Source organism: Furipterus horrens, unplaced genomic scaffold, assembly GCF_987537825.1.
Source record: "Furipterus horrens unplaced genomic scaffold, mFurHor1.1.pri manual_scaffold_5, whole genome shotgun sequence".
NCBI classification, from domain to species: Eukaryota; Metazoa; Chordata; class Mammalia; order Chiroptera; family Furipteridae; genus Furipterus; species Furipterus horrens.
This window is the reverse complement of record NW_028327175.1, coordinates 173,226,372-173,247,710: the sequence shown is the minus strand read 5'-3', so window position 1 is coordinate 173,247,710 and position 21,339 is coordinate 173,226,372. Positions and strand designations below refer to the sequence as shown.

General features: G+C 43.4%; 1 protein-coding gene and 1 pseudogene across 1 annotated transcript; one reads left to right on the top strand and one right to left on the bottom strand.

The window, feature by feature from the left end:
* Positions 1-1,032: 1,032 nt before the first annotated feature.
* Positions 1,033-9,366, bottom strand: GPR15LG (G protein-coupled receptor 15 ligand). The gene is made up of 3 exons (XM_090278316.1): positions 9,089-9,366; positions 7,343-7,432; positions 1,033-1,931 (listed from the first exon to the last, which is right to left on the bottom strand). Exons 1-3 carry the CDS (start codon positions 9,354-9,356, stop codon positions 1,846-1,848), a joined length of 444 nt encoding a protein of 147 aa, XP_090134442.1. The 5' UTR covers positions 9,357-9,366; the 3' UTR covers positions 1,033-1,845.
* A 381-nt stretch (positions 9,367-9,747) lies between these two features.
* Positions 9,748-12,382, top strand: LOC150010394 (N-chimaerin pseudogene; annotated as a pseudogene).
* The last annotated feature ends 8,957 nt before the right edge of the window (positions 12,383-21,339 follow it).

The window sequence follows — 21,339 nt, the reverse complement described above, 5'->3', positions numbered from 1 at the left end:
GTTCTCCCATAGCCTCAGACTGAATCCCCCACTTACCTTTTGTCTCTTGATCTTGCTGTCCAGTTCCTGAATTTTCCTCCAATACTCAAGTTTTCCTGCCTGGTCCTTGCTGCACCTCTGCTCCCCCTCCTGCCCCACCACAGATACACACACACACACACACACACACCCCTTCTCCAGCTGGAAGTCTCCCATAACTCAGTTCAAGCACCAGCTCCTCATCTTCTCACCCCTCTCCCATGCCAGGCCCTTTTACCTCAGTGCTCACCACTTCATGGAGCCATGAGTGCTTCTCAGCTCTCAAAGCTATATTTATTCATCCCTGAGCCTCAGAACCTCCCACAGTCTGACCATTACCTACTCCAGGAAGGCATGAGTGAGCCCATGAGTGACATTTCTGAAAGAAAGTGAAGGGTCTGGCCTATCTATGACAAGGCAAGGACTTCTGGCTGCCCTGGGACCATGCCCCGAGGGGCCTGTACCAGAGAATCTCTGCCCGTCAGCCTTGTGCCTGGTGGGCTGGCAGTCTCAGACATGGCTGTGGGGATGGGCTGCAGAGGGGATTCTCACCTTGCTGGGAGGATCAGATTTAAAAAAAGCTTTATTGAGAGATAAGCCTCTTAGACTAAGGCCATCTGTCCTCTTTGAGCTACAACTCTGCATTCACCGTGGGCGTAAACATTCCCCCTGGGGCTGAGGCAGGGAGGCAGGAACGTCACTGAGCCAAGCCTTCTATGAGCCAGCCCTTTGCTTGTGGGCACTAGACATTCAACTACAAGCTGGAGCCTCCTGTCTGAAGAGGTCCTGTGCGCTTTATTGCCCAGAAAAGGGAAATCCTGGGCAGGACTGGGATTTGAATCCTGGGTTGTCGGACAAAAACCCTTGCTATTGTCACTATTTCTTATTCTCTCTTCTCATAGTTAGGTGTGCTGTGATGAAGGGGCAGCCTGCGGTAGAAGCTTGGGGGCACGGGTTTCCTCTAGCAGGAAGCTGTGGCTCAGGTCCTATCACGGACTTTCTCAAACAAGGATGTGCCATGCATTTTGTTTATTTACTTATCATTTATTTGGATGTTCTTTTCAGCAGATTGACAAGAAAGGTAGAAAGGGATGCCTTCAGGGGCCATTGGATCCAAATGGTTAGAGGCTAGGTGTATGTAGAATGACTGGGCCTCTGCAGTGCTTGCCAGTTGCTCTGAGGTGCTTGTTACCCTGCACCCCAGCAGGCTCAGAGTCTCTGAATTTATAGCTGCCATGTGTCAATGGTGAAATCTTGACTACCAGTGCTGGAGGGGGCTGATGGGGACTAGGGCCAGGTGGACTGAGCTCAGTTCACAATTACTCTGATGTTTGGTGACACAGTTGGGATCAGTGCCTGAAGTTCTGGAACTTTCCCAGGGCCATTGCTACCCAAGATGAAGCCCTCCAGCATCACAGCTCACTGCCATGAAGGTTGAAAGGGGTGAATGAAGGCCATTGGTGATTCTGACTAATGGGCCTCCCCTGGCCAGGACATTTTTCTTTTCTCACTAAATTTTATATCTCTGAAGCCAACAGGAGCCTGGAAGTACTAAGTTACTTGTCCAAGGACACACAGAAAGACAGGCATTCCAAGCTCCCATTTCTATATTGTGTTTTTCAGAAAATTCTGATTCAGGCTCTTCTAAAAGGCAGCATGAGAACAGTCCAATATGGCAGGTGAGAGATGCTATGTCTTTAAGAGAGGAGGTTCACGGTTTGTGGGCAGAGGCTTTGGACCTTTGCCATCAGTCCCAGTTTCTAGGGGAGAATCTTGGAGGAACCTGAGGCTTCTGGGTGCCTTAGAAACAGCCTTGTTTTGGAAACACTACACCTGTGGGAGTGCTCCAGGCACCACCCAAACGTTGGACTTGGCCTTGACCTTGCATGGTTTGCAGATCCTCACGCGGTGTCCTGGGAGGGAGCAACGGGCAGGAAGAGAGGCCGGCAGAGTCAGCAACGGAGAGAGGGGAAAAGACAATTAAGATTCATTTCTAGATGATAGTTTCTTTGTTTTTGTTTTTTTAAATCAAAGCACAAATCAGATTCTACCCTCCTTCCTGGAAGCCCTAAATGGCAAACATGACCAGCCCAGGCTGTTTGAGTCCTGTCAGGGAGAAATCTGATTTATTAGCAGAAGATGGAGAGAAGGTAGTTTATCTGTTCAGTGGGCTGTGTCAAAAGCAGAGCCCATTAAAGTTGAGGGTGCAGGAGGCCTGTTTCTGATGGGCTGGGTAGAAGGGTCTCCCCACATGTACTTGCAGACCTTTGGACACCTCAAGCTATTTACTTCCAGACAGCACTCTCAAGCAATGTGTGTCAAAGTTACATCTGCATGTCTTGACAAACCAATCCCATTTATGGGAGGAATAATCCACAAAAAAGAAAAGATGCATGCACTGATCTATTCTTCATAGTTTTATTTTTAATACTGGAAAAAATTTCTGGAAACAATCTGAATATCCTACAGTAAAAAAATGGTTAATGATGATGAAAATATTTAATAGTGATAAAATACTGTGAGTATGAAGACTATGTTGCAACATGAAGACAAATGATTATGATGTAATGTTAATTTAAAAAATTAAAAAATGATCTATAATAAACATAAAGCTAGGGAAACACTTTGCATGAAAAACAAAAGAAATATGAATGAGAGGGTTATGAAGTTATGGTAATGAGTTTATTTATTTTTTCTCCTTCTACTTCCAGATTACTGTATTTAAGGCAGTATGATAGTTAAGAACATACACAAATACCACATTATTTCACTCATATGTAGAATCTAATGAGCAAACTGAACTAACAAGCAGAATAGAGACAGACTCGTAGAGAGCAGGCTGACAGCTATGGGGAGTGGGAGTTTAGTGGGTAGAGGGATCAAACAAAAAGGTAAAAGGACTCATGGACAATGGTGTGGCAGTTGTGGGGGGAAGGGGGACATAAAGGGGCTAAATGACAATGAAACAATACAATAAAAAAGAAAAAATGCTAAAAAATGAATGAATACATACATACATACATAATTTCATGGTAAAAGACAAAAATAAACTATATTAATGAATTTAAAAAAAACAACATAGAATCTGGAGCCAGATCATTTGTTAGAGCCAGCTTAATCATTTACTAGCTGTGTGACCTTCAACAAGTTACTTAACTTCTCTGTGCTTTGCCTCTTCATTTGTAAAAATGGGCATAGTAATAGTACATAACTCTTAGGATTATTATAAAAACTTAATGAATTAGCAGATGTAAGTGCTATATAGTAACTGCTATATAACCACTAGCTATATAAAAAATAAATTTTATTATCATAATTCATCCATAGCTTCATATCTTAATCATAACTAAGTGTTATATTGATATGGTTTTCCTTCTATAGTTTTCCTATTTGAAAGTGCTTTTGTCTTCTTCTAGTGATAATCACAGCAATATACAGTGTGAACTAGTTTTTCATGCTAATATCATATTGTAAGAATTTTTCACCAGCACTTCTGATGGAAGACCATGATTTATTAACCACTGATCCCTGTCGATCCCCTGCCCCTACTTTTAGACCCCTACACTCTCTTTTCTGGATCCTACAACAAATACTGGGGTTGATTGAAAATATTATCACAATTCCCCACTTCTCCTTTGCAATGTGACTTTGCAGCTTCTCCTGTCAAGATATGAGTGCTATTTCCCTGCTCCTTGAAGCTGGGTTGCCCTGGTGACTTTCTTTGGCCAACAGAATGCAGTGGAGATGAAGCTGGGCCACTTCTGAGGCCTCTAGAGGCCTTAGGTGCTTCCACTCACCAAGATGAACAAGTCTGGGTTAGCCCGCTGAATGATGAAACACCATGTGGGAGACAGTCCAGTCAGTTGCCTGAGACCATCCTAAAATTACAGACCACTGATCCCCCAAAGTGTGAGAGAATCCCACCTAGATCAGAAGAACTGCCATCCAACCCTAAGAAGAATAAATGAACCTACTGAACACTAGAAGAGACTCATGGAAAATAATAAATATTTAACTGTTTTGGACTACCAAAATGGGGAGTGTTTGTAATGCTTCTATAGTTAATGGATATAATCACAAAGAATAAAACCACTGATCTGAGCCCCATTGATTGGTCCACTGGGCAGCATAAGCTGGCCACCCTCTCTACCCCCCACCCTGCCCCCAAGGATCATTGTATTGAGCCCTCATGTTCATGCTGGTACCACCCAAAGTTGCCAGAGTCCACAAGTAATCATTTTTATGGTCCTCAATAGATAACCTTTGTGTTTACAGTCTGGGTTCCTTCTGGAAAACAGGGACAATCCCATGGTGGAGAGGAATCTCTGTGCCCTTTCTACTCCCTATCTCCTGCTGAGGGTCATTTTGTGGGGCTATAGAGGAAGGAGGTGTCAAAGATCTCTCAGGGTCTGAGGGCAGTCTGTGGGACAGGCAGACACACCCCAGGGCCCTTTTCACAGGACTTCTCCAGTTTCCTCCAGGATCTTCCTCACAGACAATCTTAGGACACCTGGAAGGACAGAGGCCTGACAGACCTTCCTGGCAGGTGGGGCCTAAACAGCTCTCAGTCTGACCCCAAACTAAGCCTGATGCCCTTCAAGTGCTAACAGAGCCAAGAGATTGAATATTTCTTTTTTTCAAAAAATTCCTGCTATGACAATGCTGCTATATAGATTGCTAAAAACTTTTAAAATATTTGATAAAAAGACTTTGTTAGTAAATTAGTAAATGTAAATTTAGCAAATGGCCACTCAGCACATTGATTTTTGAAGATGGTTTCACTGACTTGCCCCAGAGGCCTGTGCCTGCCACTCCCTGTCACCCCCATGGGCCTACCATAGCACTTCCACATAAAACCGTGCTCAGGAAAGACACTGTATATTGAGGAGTAGTTGATGTACAGCATGTGTGCCACAGCTGCTGCTGTCTGCTCAGGGACATCTTCCAGGCAACCTTAAATTATTTTCTATTTCCAAAGACAGGTGGATGGCACTCTTATGTCAGTAAACTAAAGTACAGAGGCTGAATTCCCAGAGCCTGGCATCCCCAGCACCCCTGCTGTTGATTGCACAGTGTCGAGGGAGCCCCAGGGACAGCCCTGAATGATGGCCGGTGGAGCTGCTAAACCTGGACATGAACACATGGGCTTTGGTTTTCAGTGTGGAAATCGCTGGTCTCCTGACTGAGCTCTGTGGCCCAGCTCAGACTTCCTCCTAAGAAAGCTGGGTATGTTCTGGGGTACTCAGGGCCAGGCTGACTCCTCACCATAGCCCAGAGAGGTAGATTCTATTATTATACCCTTTCCTGCATTGGGAGACTGAGGCTCCACAGAGCTAGGTGAACAGCACGTGGTGGAGCAGATATTCCAACCAAGATGGTGCATTTTTTCCTGGAAGCCTGTGTTTGCCTGGGGTATGCACATGTCCCTGAGCTGATAGCACCAGCTGTGACATCCACAAGTTGACTATCAACTACTCCTCAATCTACAGTGTCTTTCCTGAGCATTGTTTTATATGTAACTGCCATTCCATGTCCATGGGGGTGACAGGGAGTGGTGAGCACAGGACTCTAGGTCAATTCAATGAAACCATCTTCAAAAATCAGCATGCTGAGTGGCCAGTTGCTGAATTTACATGCTGTCTATTGAGGAGGCTGTTCGTTGTAGTGGAGGAGGTGGATACACCGGGTTTCTGGCTCTGCCTTAAAGTCTTTCTGAGCTTCAGTTTCCCAGTGTGTAAAATGGTGACAATGCTTCGCTAGGGTGGTTCCAAGGATTTAAATGAGAATGCATGATAAGGACCCAATAAAAATGTTTGTTTTGCTCTTTTTGTTCTGTTTGCAAATTTCTGCAATGGAATTTTAAAAATATCTGCACTAAAAGCATTCTAAATCTAATATTACAGTTATGCGTCTAGATGATTTTAAAGGATTTGTGTGACCAACAGAACACCTGCCCTTGTCCTGGTACTGCACGCAAGGAGTTAACCTGGCCGTTTCCTATAAACTGCGTCTGTGCCTGTGCACACAGCCTTAACTTTGCTTTTCCTTTCTGCCGCTGAGCAAGTTCACCCTGGGGAGGGGTTGGGAGTGGGGAGGGCTTGAGCACAAGCTGCTGTCCTCCTCCTCTACTCTCTTCTCTAGATTTTTGCCTTATTTATTTCACGAAAACACGTCTCTGCTGGGCTGGGGCCTCTAGCAGGAGCAGAGCTGCAGGCAGCCAGTCAGTGTGAGCACCCTCCACCTTGCCTGGGCGGGTGCCTCACACTAGCATTCAGAGTGTGAGATCTGGTTATTTTTACCCCGCTCCAGCTGCATGTGATGTCAGTTTTGCAAGAAGGGGTTGTCACCTTCTCCAGAGAAGTGGCCTATGGCTAAGCCATGAAGTCTCCCTCCCGTTTTCTTCTTCACACCCACTCCCCTTCATTACACAGGCTTCTTGATCACTGGGAGGGGTGTGGGAGCTCCAGTTCTGGTCAGGGCCACCATCCCAGAGGAGCCAGCAGGGCTGGGGCCTTCTCAGATCCTTGAGAGGGGGCCTTAGGCTACAGAATTAGAGCAGGAGCCCTGGGTTTGAGTCAGGTCTGGCTGGCTCCCAGCCCTGCAGCTTCTGCTTGAGGACTGTGCTTGTCCCAGACTCTAGGACCCTCCTATCAAAGGCCAGCAGAGGTCCAGCACTCCCACCCTTACATTCTGGGCAGGTGTCATGTGTCAATCTACCCTTGGCCTGGAGGCCCCATACTGGAAGTTGGGTGCCTGGAGCCCTTTCTGGCCTGCCTCTCTTACCACCCAGTGACCCCCAGGCCTTGTGAGAGAGGGCAGTGCTGCTCTGCCAAACCCCACCCTGGCGCAGTGCTCAGCTCTGCTACCGGCCTGTACCTCTGGGGCTCTCTGGACCTGCGTGCTTCATCTCCCCAACTCATGTGCCAGCTCACAAGACTGGTCCTGCCTTGGCTTATAGCTCCCATGAACACCTCTGGACCCCTATCCCTCTGTCTTCCATTCCTCCCTCTTGACCTTCTCAGGCCCCTATTCTTGCCTGTTGCTTCTTGGCCTGCACCCTAACCCTCCACCCTCTGTGTTCCCCATTTCCTAATTGAATCCTGTTCTTTCTTTTGACAGAGTATATTCAGTTCAAAATGATTAACTTGTTGACTTTGGAAGGGGCAGGGGTGATAAGTTTTCCCCACCAGACTGGAAGCTCCATGAGTTGAGATCTTATTTGCTTATGGCCCCTCCATACCAGCACCTGGTGCCAAACACGGGCAGGACTGACCACAGCCTCCTTGGAACCTCACCTCCATGATTTTCCATGTGCAGTGCTTACCTTTCTGGGTCCTCAGAACAGGATTAGGAACTTCGGAGCAGCAGAGCTTGTATTTCCCGGGCTTGGCACGATGCCTAGGATCCCTCTTTCCTGACGGTGGACACAGAAAGGGCAGAGACATTTCTTAGTGTCTGTATGGACACCATGGGGTTGGTCTGTGAGGAATGACTGACTCAGAGTTCAGAAATATTTATTCATGGAAACTCAGGATGGGCCAGCTTATGGGAGAGCCCAGGTAAAGGATGAACCTTGGGGTGATTTATTTTTCAGAAATAACAAAGTAAACATGGAGGAATACTCTGCCTCCAGAACATGTCTTCCTCGTGTTCTTATCTGAGAAACAGTTCACTCAAAAGCATCTCTACCTTTTGACACAGTGATTCTCCCCTTGGCAATCTAGCCTAAGAAAATAATCCTAAAGACAGAAGACATTTTATGTACACATATGCTTTTGCCACATACTTAATATAGTGCAAAGTTGTGAACTATCTAAATGTCTAAGCATGTAAATTTATCATAGCACATTCACTTGATGGGAAGTTATACCTAAAAATATTAGTTAAATAGCACTGTTTTGGAGAATCTCCCAGAGATACTCCTAAATAGATGGGAACCTTTATGGGGAAAGATATTCATTCTTCATTGAATAATCAGTAAGGTAACATTGGCAACTTCTAAGATGTCTGAAATGGAGGTCTTAAATGCATTGCTATGGACTGTGTTTATGAGGAATTCTACTCACAGTTTTCCATGTTACATATGCAGCAATGTTTATTGCAGAAACTTTAGAAAACAAATACTTCCTATAATCTTACTGTTCAGAGATAGTTGTTATTGATATTTTGTTGTAAATGCTTTCAGAAGAATTCTAATCATAAGTATCTTTGGTGATTATAATGATACAGTGATAAATAAAAAAAGAGACAACATCAAACATACAGAGATTTATCAATTACAAAAAATGTTTGTATGCAATACTGAAAAGAAATAAATAAAATGCTGAACATGGCTATTATTTGCATCATGAAATGATCAATGCTTTCATCCGTATATATATTTCTTTATCCCCGACTCTAATAAATGTTAAAATAATCATAATTGCTAAAACAAGAATAAAAGTAGGCAGTTTCTAGAGGGTTGGCAAGAGAAAAAGCTCAAAATACTCAGCTATCTGATAAAGGCAGGAGAGATAAATATTCATTTCCACAGAGGTACAAGGACTATCTCCTCCACTTCTCAACACACACAAACATGTCCCCACAACACCTACTCTTATCCCATCTGCCCCAGTGTCTATCGTGTATGAGTTTTGGGGATGTTCAGATTCAGATAGTCTACTAATTAATTTGTTCATTCACGCAACACAAATTTACTGTGCTCCAAGCCTGATACAAGACAACAAAGTGGCTCTGGAATTTCTACCTAGATAGGACTTAGGTGCACAAAGCAATCTAGCTGGGAGGTTGTATGTTTGCATGGTAAGCACACTACTCTTACTTAGCTTGTATGTGTGTTTGGGGAAGTTGGGGCTGTAGATGGAGACTGTAGGGTTGAAAGCTCCCAAGCTACCCTTGGTGCTCCCACTGTGGGTCAAAGTGTTACACAGATTCAGGAGTAAGAGCCGTCTTTTGGGACCAGGATGGCCTGCTAGGGGCTCTCTCTCCAACATTTCCTGATTCTAGCTTTCCCAGACACTGGAACCCCGTCTCAGGGCCCAGTAGGTCAACACCCCAGTGAGAGACCTACCTTCTGCAGAGAAGATGGAGTAGCAGAGAAGCAAGATGCAGAGTAGGCTGGAGAGGACTAGAAACCTCATGGTGGGCGGCTGGATCTCACGTCCCGGGGGAGCAGCTGTGCCACAGAAGTCCTCCCTTGAGGACACCCAGACCTTTACAGAGTGACAAGAAAAGGTGTTTCCCGATGGGCAGGGCAGTAGCAACCTTGGAATTCTCATATAGGTAGAGCCAGCCCCTCCCAAGAGGAAAGAACCAGCTTTTCGAGAAGTTGAGAGCATTTAGTGAACTATAAACAGAACGTAAAGGCCCCAGTTCTGGGAGCTTCCAGTGCTTGCCTCAGTGGTTAGAGCAGGAAACTCCTGCCAGGGAAGAGCCACTTCCCAGGGTTGAATGTTAACTTTTAGTGTCAGTAATAATTCCTTTGTACACAGATCTTCCTATTCATTCCTCAGACAGGGCAGGAGGAGGGCCATAAAACCCTTTACAAAGCCTCTGGGAAGTCTTGAGCAATGAGTGAAATATAGAGAGCAGAGGGCTGGGAATCAGACAACCTGGGTTTGAGTCCTTGCTCTACCACAAGCAGTATGAACTTGGACTTGCCATTGTATGTCTCTGAATCTGTTTTCTATCTGTCAACTGGGCACAGTGCTGCCTCTCTCACAAGGCTCAATGCGGAGACATGCGTGTAAAGCTATCTGCAACAAGGCAGCAGCAACTACGGTTGCAAGGAGGATGGGGCTGCCTCTGGACCTTGATGGGTGTTTAAGACTAAATAGAAGGGACTTCAGGTACAGAATTAGTCTGAACAAAGATATGGAGAAAAAGAACATCCTACAAGGACAAGCATGGGTGAGAGTCTGGCGATGGGTGCAGGAGGCTCAGTTGTCACCTATTCACTGGACACATACCGTGGACTAGGCTGTGTACTAGGCCCCAGGGATATGAAAGACACTGCCCTTGGGGCTTTTGTTAGTGTATGCAGCCATGCGGATACACAGAATTTGCTTTTTCTTTGTACTATCATGTCCTTCTGTTCTTTGCCTTAGTGTGTGCATTTCTAACTAAAGAACAGGCTCTGTTCCAAGCCTCAAAGGGCATATGGGAAGATGGTGGTATCTGGTTTGTCTCTAGGCAGTATCTCCCTGGTTCCTGGCAGCCCATTCAGACATTCCCTGCTGCCCAAGACTGGCTAATTGCACCCTTCACTGGCCCTCCTCTGTTACTGGAGAAACAAGTCAGACAACATTCTCAGACAGCTCCATGTGCAAATTAGGGTCCAAGGGATATTTTGACAGGCATCCTGTATGATTTTGTGTTTACAAAAACTTTAAAACCAATCCACACAAATAAACTCCTTGGGGCTGCTGACCTTAAGGACTGAATGTCATGCTATGTTAGTCACCCACCCCACACCAGCCTGATTCCCTTTCCAAGCTGTGCTCTAAATCTTGATGGCTGTGCTGAATGGGCATGGCCACAGCAGAGGGTGTGGTCAAGAAGACTAGAGGAGCAGTTGGCGGGGGAAGGGGATTTCCCAGAAACAACTCCAGAGTTGATGCCCAGGAGGGACTTGGGGGCTGCCATTATTGAAAAGAGGGTGAGGAAGAGGGTGGGACTTGTCTTGAGGTTGCATCTGCCAGCTGGTAGGCTGTTTTTGCTGAGTGTGTGCACTTGTAAAGCCAAGTTCCCTACAGGGGTTTCCTGAGGTTAGAATTACATCCATGGCTCATATCAAGAACTATTACCACTATTTTATTTATCTTTGGGGTAGTTTGGGGTGCTACTACTGAGTTCTCTGGGCAATAGCATACCTTTGGCTGCCACTCATCCATTACCTGTTGTAACAGGTACTCTTTGCATTGGCATGGTTCTTTTTGTTTTGGCACACCATCATCAGAGGGGAAAAGAACAACCTACCTGCCAGAGGGGGCAGGAATTGGGTCAAATCTTAAAAGTTGAACTCTAACTGCTTTGCAGTTGTATAGAGATCAGGAGACTCTCTGGCTAGTGAAGGGAGATATTTGCCTGCATCCACTTAGCCGGGACTTGGGTAATTTTGCAGGGTCCCTCAGCCACTCAGCCATGGCTGTCAGGTTTTCAACACAGCCTTTTTGTCAACCAACAGAGCCATAACGACACTGAACAGCTCAGAGAAGGAAGAACTGGCTCTCAGTGCCTCTGTTCCTTACACAATCATATAGACCATTCACAGATATACAGATGTTCCTGGGGCCATATGTTCAATGGGAAGGGTAGATTCAGATGTCAGAATCCTACCTGCTTTTAAATACTTATTAAAAAATTATCAAAGCACTTCCGGCCAAGATGGAGACGTAGACAGACACAGTGCATCTCCCTCTACAACTAAGAAGGAATACAACTACCTCAAAACTAGAAACAACCAGAAGTTCCAGAAAATCAAACTACATGGAAGTCCAGCAAACAAAGATATAAAGAAGAAATATTCATCCAGTCAACATCACTTGTTAGAAGAGCAACTCTGAAAGAAAATGAGCAAATTCCAAAATATGAAAAGGTACATAGTTTCAAGGTCCATACATTCAGAGGACCACACTGGTGTGAATACTGTGCCAACTTCATGTGGGGACTCATTGCTCAGGAACTGAAATGTACAGATTGTGGTTTGAATGTTCATAAGCAGTGTTCCAAGATGGTCCCACATGACTATAAGCTAGACCTGAAACATGTCAAGAAGGTGTATAGTTGTGATCTTACAACATTCATGAAAGCCCACATCACTAAGTGGCTGATGGTGGTAGACATGTACATTAGAGAAATTGAATCCAGGGGTCTTAATTCTGAAGGACTGTACAGAGCATCAGGATTTAGTGACCTAATTGAAGATGTCAAGATGGTTTTTGACAGAGATGGTGAGAAAGCAGACATTCCTGTGAACATATATGAAGACATCAACATTATCACTGGTGCACTGAAACTCTACTTCAGGGATTTACCAATTCCTCTCATTACATATGACGCCTACCCTAAGTTTATAGAGTCCGCCCAAATCATGGATCCCGACGAGCAGTTAGAAACCCTTCACCAAGCACTGAAACTGCTGCCGCCCGCCCACCGAGAAACCCTCTGATACCTCATGGTGCATCTGAAGAGAGTGACCCTCCATGAGAAGGAGAATCTTATGAATGCAGAAAACCTGGGAATTGTTTTTGGCCCAAGCTTTATGTGATCTCCAGAACTAGACACCATGGCTGCCTTGAACGATGTATGCTACCAGAGACTGGTGGTAGAGCTACTTATCAAAAATGAAGACATTTTATTTTAAATTTTTAGTTTGAGGGAAAAAAAAGTTTTACAGATGAAGAAATGTTTTATAGTAATTTAATTGGCTCTTATAGCTGAATTATTACTTGGTTAGACATTGGGCATATAACCAGCTTAAAATGAAGGAACTTTCTGTTGTTTGTGTAGCACAGCTCAGCTGTCTTCGTAAAGCAATGAACACATGCTTCCCAGTTTTAGTAACCCTGGGTGTTTATCACATTAAGAGAAACTCAGGCTATTGCATGATAATCCCCGTTTGGCAAGGGAACCCGTACAAAGGAGACAACAAGCCTGCACCGCTCTTCATCCCGGGTAGCCTGTGGTTGTAATTCAGCATGTTTTGCAGAGTAAAGCTGTCGTGACTTCGCTTTTGGGTTCTTTGTCATTGGTTTCTGATGCTTATATAAACATGCACATCAATGGATAAAACAGCACCTCTGGCTGCTGCACTGCCATAGACTATAGTATATGCCTACTTTTCCCATATGCTTTATTTCCAGTTTCTCTTAGTTCTCTAACATAGTACTTTCTTTCCAGCAAAAAGGCAAAATGTGTTTTCGGATTTGTTACTTTAGTAAATGATCCATACCAATAAAAACAATACAACGCAAAAAAAAAAAGAAAAAGAAAAAAAAGTTACCGAGGCAATCTCTGCCTGCACTGATTTAATAATACAGGGTATAAAGTGCAAGTTCTACCCAAAACCTCCCTCTCCAATCCCTGTTCACAAATTTTCACTTGCATTTAAAAAAAAAAAACCCACATTTCAAAGATAGATAGATGTCAACATCTTATTTTTAAAAAGGAAGAAATACCCCTGGCTCTTTAGAATATTTGAAATCTCATGTTGAGCTGAGAGAGGTGAAAATGAGAAGCATTTTTAACAAGAACACCTGTTAGTTTTAAGCATATGCAGTTTGGGTACAAAAATAATCAAGTTTGAGGCTTTGAATAATTTTCAAAGGTGATTTTGACACATGGTAGCCTTCCTGAGAAAATAATCTCCAGAGACACACCTAACACTGGGGAATTTACAGGAAGAAAAAGATTTCAAGTCATATTTGTGATTTCTAAGGTCAATTTGGAAAATGCCTGAAGGATCCCCACCCTTAATGGGTAGAGCATTTTTGGCCCCCTTCCCTCCCTTCACTCTGGGCCACCACATTCTTCTTCCAAGGGCATTCTATGGACCCTATAATTGATCAGAAACGAGTCTCCCTCCTTTATTTGCTTAGCATTTGCAGATCAATTTATAATAGAAGGAAGGGTCAAACTTCAGTGATTACTACAGTGATCCTTCAATTCTTTTCTCATTGAATTCTTCCCCAACCTCAGAGACACTGGCATTTAACTTTCATCTTGTAATAAGGAAAAGTGAACTTTCTCCACCTCAAAAAAAAAGTTATAGCCACTTTTCACTTAGAACCAGGTCTGATTCCAAAGCCGAGGTTCTTTCCTGATGTTGGTTCCATGAGAGCTCCTGAGATTGAAAATAACTTACAAAATTAACATTGAATTTATGTGCCACCCCAAATTGTACAAAAGCCCAATAGCTTCCTCTATTTTAGTTAACTTGAACTTCCTCATAAGTCTCCAAACTGTCTCTGGGTATCCTGCTGCTGGGATCAAGGCTGGTAAACCCCAGGTCTTCCCCCCGCCCCCACCCTTGCTGGCCCCCTTGGCTCGCACTGATACTGTGTATCCCCCCACTGTTACTCATGTCTCTCTGCCCCCTGGTGTGAGCTGTCTACCCACAGCCATGACTGTAGTCTACCTGCCTCACCACAGTGGCTGTCAGGACTGTGGGCTCCTCCGGGGGGTTATGCGAGGATGTCACCTTTTCTTCCATTACACAAAGTCACCTGAAGAGACTAGAAGGTACTCACTTTTCTAGACGCGGCCATTCCGTGTCAGTGCTGGAGCATCTGTGAAGCCAGCACCACTGAGTCCTTCGGCTTTCTGCTCTCTCTGGGGTTTCCGGCCTTTTGTTCCCATACCTTCACACCTACCCCACGGTTTTGGCCTGGAGTTGGGGAATCAGGATCCTGGTCTTTGACTTGTCTCCCTACCTCCTCCACACTTCTAAAAAGCACAGGCTCTAAAGTCGCATGATTCAGGCTCTAACCAGAACTCTCCCACATTTTAACTGCGTGGCCCTGGGAAAGCTGCTCAGCTTCTCTGTTCCTTATTAAAACTACAGCTGAAGCCAAGGAGGAAGAGATCTTTTTTTGTCAGAGTGCAATGCTAGTGTCCTGCAATCTGAAGATAATTTTTTATTATATTAGGTGGTAAATTCAATTCCTGGAAGTGGGATGCATAGCTTTCCATCTTTTCAACAGCAACCTGTCTCCGAAAAATAGTAATCTCCCACTTGTGTTCAAGGATATATGGTTTCTTTAATGTGGAACAATGTCAGTGTTTTCTTGCCACGATTCAGGGCAAAAAAAAGAAAACCCCACTAAAATTCAGGTCTAAATGACTAACAACAGACCATTCATAAATGTTGATTTTGAAGGGTGGGAGGACCAGTAGAGCAAGCATGAGAGGCCTAGGCAGTAAGGAGGGGGATGTCGAGGTTTGCTGCTTTTGCCAGCCTCAGAGCTGGAGTTTGTCACCCTCTGCTCTGTGACTTGCAAGTTTGACAGCAGGCTTCCCAGAAAAGAGGTGTCACCTTTCCTATCATCACCCTCGCACCTAGCCTCACCAGAACAGGGCAGATGCGTGAGGTGCAGCCAGAGCTCTGCAGTCCCAGGGGAAACGTCATCCCTGGTGCCAGTGCAGACAAAGCATGTCAGGGCTACAAGGACCTTGAAGGCTTTGGGTCCAGTTCCACTCAGATGAGACGAACCAAAGGCCCCGGGTGAGAGTTCTGTTTTCCTGGGTCTTTCACTAAGTTCCTAAAATCTGAAAAGTGTTTAAATGTACTTTCTTTCCATGTGTACTTTTCTTTGTAGAAAGTTACTTAGAGGAAGCTATAATATACTGGAAAAGATACCGAACATCTCATTTTCCCACCAAATGCCCATCTTTTTTCTGCCACTTAGAATTAACAGTGAAGATCTTGTCATAATTTTTCCTTCTTTTTAAATGGCTCTTCTACTTAAGAACAGTGAGATCATACCAAATCACTTAACGTTCTCAGCTTCCACTGGTCTTCCTGTTTGGGAGTCAGTCTGCATTCAACACTGGGTGGGGCTAGGTTTGTACTTTCCTATGGAAGATTTCCTCTGAATCATCAGCAAAGTTGCTACTGGCAATTACCAAAAGATTATACATCAGATACCCGTTCTTACATAACAATGAACTATTGGGAAATTATGGAAAACAAATTACTGGAAAACACCATATTTCTTCAATTCTAAAATGCCATTGATTTTAAGATATGACATTTAGTTTTGAAAAAAAAATCATGAAATTGAACATTTCGGATAGAAAGTCTGATGGGGGATCGTGGCATCAAGGCAACATGACTGAGTAAATGAAACTAAGATATGTTAACGCCCTTCCAATGAGATTGCCATACGAACCTAATTTGACCAAGCTGTGCTGCTATGTAAAACCACACTGGGGCACACAGGTGAGCAGTGCACATGTTCCAGGCACATGGAAGGATAGTCTGGGGGAATGGTGGTCAGCCGACACCACACTTACAGGGGTTTTTACAAAGTGGTCAGTGGATTGTTTTATATGTTTAAAAATTGTTTCTAGACTTGTATGCCCAGCTGTGAGAACAAATGTCCATTTGATCCTGCTACAAAATATCAATTCTGGGTGTAGTCACAGGGTATCCTGAATGTGGAGAGGCCCCTTAGGAGGACTGATATCCCACCAGGTGAGGAACCGATACAAATGAGCCTGGCAGAATGGAATGCCGAGGTTGGGAAGAGATTGTACTGGATCCGCCTTCATGCTGATTGGCCAGCAGCCCTGAGACACATGCTAGAATGGTCCACATTATCCCTTCTCCCTCATCACACTTCAGATTTCACCTTTGCTTCTGGCACAAAATGCTCTTTTTGCTGTTTTCAAGTGTTAATCATTGGAGGAATTTTCTCCACATTTCTGAACTGCTACACAAAAAGCAAAGTCCTCAAGGTCATAGCTTTCAAATCCCTGCCTTGAAAAAATGGCTTCCATTTTGAGTGCTAGCTATATAAATTGAGCACATTGAGGGACTCTATCTTACTAACTACACTGACCTTTCAATAATGACTTGATTTGTAGCTCCAAGTAGGAGTTTCTGGTATGCTATAAAAAATAGGATCTGGGGTGGGCGGAGCGGGGGGGGGGGGGAGAAATGGGGGGAAAAGTGGGAAAACAGTAATAGAAAAATAAATAAAAAATAACAATAATAAATGATTGCTATATGGTTAAAATTAAACACTAATTTGAAAAACAGAAAAGGAATCACTACTTTAGGACAAATTAAACAATACAGTATCTTGCAAAAATAAAGAATCTATGGATTTATCACAGCTTTAGATATTCAAGGCAGCCCTGGCTGGTTTGGCTCAGTGGATTGAGCGTCGGCCTGCGAGCTAAGTGTCGCTGGTTCGATCTTCCAGTCAGGGCACAACAGAGAAGGAAAACTCTGACTCCAAAAAACCTCCGCTGCCTTGCGGCATACCTCTTCAGGGGAAAGGCTAAGGGAGTAAACCCCGACAGAAAATCCGGAGCCGGAGTCCCTAAGGCGGTTTGACCTTGTAGTCAACACCGGCAACTCCTGCGGCGCACCTGAAGCCAAGCTGTATTGACTCCGTCTTTCCCTTGGACCCTTCAGCTGCGAAGAGAGGGGGGGTCTGCTGCATGGGCAACAGCAGACCCTCCATATCACCCTGCCCAGGCTCTGTAGCTTCAGCTTCACTGGAGAGGACACTCCAGCGTCATCGCAAGATGTCGATTCAACACGGTAGGAGACAGATACCGTGTCACTCCCGAGTCGGACTGCACAGCCATTCTCGGCGGTGCAGATAGACTCTTAAGAAGCTACACCATCGTCTCTCGAGACGGACGGCTGCCGGCTGCTGCTGCTGGCAGATATTCAAGGGGAGGTTAAGCTATAATAATGTTTTAAGGATAGAAATCCCTTCCCACAGCAATGCTAGAGGAAAAAGAAAATGAGAGCAGACATACCCTCCAAAAGAAAAAAAAAAAAAAAAAATTGGATCTGGCCCTGGCTGGTGTTGCTCAAGTGGAGTGCCAGCCTGTGAACCAAAAGATCACCAGTTCAATTCCCAGTCAGGACACGCCTGGGGGCGTGCAAAAGGCAACCTCCATCAATGTTTTTCTATCTTTCTCATTCCTCTTCTAAATATTTAAAAAAATGAAGATATAGGGGGAAGTAAAACATGATTATCATTTATCTGAGGTCAATTACCATTCAACTGAGGTAAATTCCTTTTGATACACTAAAATTCTAGGGCTCTAGGTATCTCAACCTGCCTATATAATTTGTACAGTGCTTTTGAATCTCAGATAAGATTTCAGCCCTATGGGATTCATCATGAGCTTTAGTATAATGGGTTAGGAGGATCACTCAAATCTACCACTTGATCCTTCCCAGCCACAGATCTTGTGCAAAGATTGAATTTGTGGGCTTTGGTTTACTCCTTTGCAAAATGGGGAAACCTGTACTTAGCTCAGAAGAATGTTATCATTTGTACAAACGAATTAGCACACAATTAAAAAAATAAATTCAATCATTATCTATTAGCAGCCTATCTGGACACTCCTACCTTATTGCAATGATACAAATCTTGGGTATCATTTAGTTTCAGTAAGTTTAACGTGGACACATTTTATCCAGATGAACAATTTTAAGGGAAACATGCCTCTAACATTTTAAAGAGCACAGAAGATACAGATGTATCTAAGGGTCCAGTGCTCTAAGCACAGAATACAAACCTGCTGGTTTCAAGGGAGCTTCTCATTTCTTGCCATCTCTTTCCATATCCCTTTTCCTTTTTTTTTTTTTTTAATGTGATGTAACTCTTATATTTTCTTGAAGACTTCCTCCTGGGACATTTTGGACACATTATTTTTTTCACTTCTCTTGACTCTCAACACAATGAATTATGGTTGTGTTTACACAGGGATGCTACTGTTTAGCAGGCACTTTTTATTCATTATTGTCTCCCTTGGGTCCAGCTAACATGGTACCTATCTGATATACTCAGTATTTTCTGATTGAAATGTTCACTAGATTCCATTGTAAAAAAACCAAGAGCCTTTATTTTTGTATGTGATTAAACACATCTCAGTTATCCTCCAGCACTTCAGATAATGTATTAAAAAATGAGAAATAGGTTTTGGGTTTTTTTTGCCTAAAAACTATCAATTTTCCAGTCTTCACTCTTCCCTGTGATATGAGGGAATAAATCCCAGTGGTATGTTTAAGGAGCCAAGGACCTAATGATTAACTTAGACCTAGTATAAGTATTCATTTTATATGAGGCAGGACTCCCCACCCCCCAAATCCAAATTTATTTATATAAAATTGTGGCCCTGGCTGGTGTAGCTCAGTGGATTGAGTGCCAGCCTGCAAACCAAAGGGTCACTGGTTCAATTCCCAAGTGTCGCTGGTTTGGTTCCCAGTTAGGGAACATTGCTGGGTTGTGGGCCAGGTCCCCAGTTGGGGGTGTGCAAGAGGCAACCCACATTGTTTCTCTCCACCTTGCTCCCTCCCATCCCCTCTAAATATAAAACCTTTTAAAAAATTTCTACTTATTCTTACGTTTAAACTTCAGTCACCTTCAAAGTACTCTCCATTTGATGCAATACACCAATGCAGATGTTTATACCACTGCTCAACACAAGTTTTTGAACTCATCAATTTTGATGCCTTTTAGTGCTTGTTTTCTTTTTTTAAATAATTTTTTTATTTTTAGAGGGGAAAGGAGAAAGAGAGGGAAACAACACTGTGTGGTTGCCTCTCACCTGCGCCCCCAACTGGGGACCTGACGTACAACCTAGTAATGTGCCCTGACTGGGAACCAAACCAGCGACACTTGGCTGGCAGGCAGACGCTCAATCCACTGAGCCACAGCAGCCAGGGCTGCTTCTGTTGTTTCTGTTTCACCTCTTCCACACTGCAAAATGTTTCCCTTTGAGAACACTTTCATCCCGGGAAACAAAGAAATGTCACTTGGGAGTAAGAGTGGGTGAATAGGAAGGGTGGGGCAAGGGGGTCATGCCATTGTTTGGTCAAAAACAATGTTCAGCGTGGTGTGGGTAGGTGCTCTCATAAATCTAGACCACCCATCATGAAATGGGCAAATGCACTGGAAGAGTCCTCAAAAAAAAATTCACTGAAGAACACAGCCTCTCACAACAGTGCCGGCTGGTCCACACAGTGAGTTCCTAGAATAGTCACATAGTGGGGGAAACCTGCACTATAATGGGCCCGCCCTCCAGAAGATAATTCCACTTATTGGGGGTCCCTCCTCATATACCTCACTTTTTATAATTAAAAGTCTTCACTGTCTTAGCAAAATCAGAAGATACTAAGTAATTAAATTGTTTTTAAAAAACCTTGGGGGAATTTTCTAGATAAGCTTCTGCTGATACCCATTGTTGAAATTATACCATTTTGTTTGGTGTGTGTGATATGATCCAAACATAAACTTTGGGTTCCAGAATGTGATTGAAGACAAAAGGATCTTTAAGATTTCACTTTAAGATCATATTGACACTGTATAGAAACTGAAAAAGGGAAAAAACAGAAGTAGAAAAAACCCCTCAAAACAAACCACCAATAGCAGCTAAACTTACAAGTGCCATCACATTTCACCTTCAGGTAGATTCTTCTATCATCTTCATTTTAGAGATGAGGAAATGGGCACAGGCAAGTTAAGTAATGCCTAGGTCACATAAGAAATAAGTGGAAGAGTTGGGATTCATATAAAGGCAGTCTGGCTATAAATACCATGATCATAATCACACTGTACTATATATACTATACTGGTAGGAAAAGAAGTTGCTTTCTTGAACAAATCCACTATTCAAATGGTATGCATATGGTTCAGCTAGAAAAATGACAGACCATCACTACCTGGCTGGAACCTTTATTATTTCAAAAATAAGCATCCTAGGTAACTTGAGGGAGTTTAGAAGTTATTTCTGGATTACTGTAATAAATATTGTCAAAAACACCAATCATTTCAATAATCATATACACTTACTTCACTCATTAAGAACTTCCAAAATAACTCTTCTGTTATCAAAAACTTACAAATGTCACAAAGGAGTTAAGTAACAGTCTGTGTAGGAGAGAAGAAAAATTCTGCTAGGGACACTCTAATGAAGCATTCTGCCCATTACATTTTTGATTGATATAGTCCATAAAGAAAAGAGTAGCTTTGCTCTCCTTTTTTTAGTGCTTGGTCTAAGAGGGAATGCAAGAAACCAAGTCTCAGGAGAAAAACTGCCTTCATATCCCAAGTGTAAGCCACAAACAGGCTTTCCTAATAAAAGCTTCAAAGCTTGAAGATATGAAAAAAGCAAGCATGTATTCTATTAAACATTTGAATAAATATGCAAAAATTTCAGCAATGACGAACATATTGTTTGTATACTTTGAATATTTTATCCTGAGAAAGTATTCTAAAGCTATTTTGTTCTAGAATATTCAAAAGTAAAACTTACACACGCACACATATTATGTATCAGGAATTCTTCATATGATTAAAATTCTAAAGTGTCCTAACAATGTCAAACAATGGGAAGCCAAACATGATCACATCTACACTGTAAAGAGAGAACTAAAAAGGAATACCAGGAAAATGCATCACTTTGGTCTTTGTTTAATGCTCAATGCTTCGGATAAGTTCGGCAGACAAATGCAAAAAGTGATGGCTTCTCAAAGGCTCACCACCAGTTAAATAAGTTCTGAAGTCTTAAGTATTCAAAGAAAGACTGCAGGTGACCCTTTACTTCCCTCTGGTCCCTTTAACAATACTC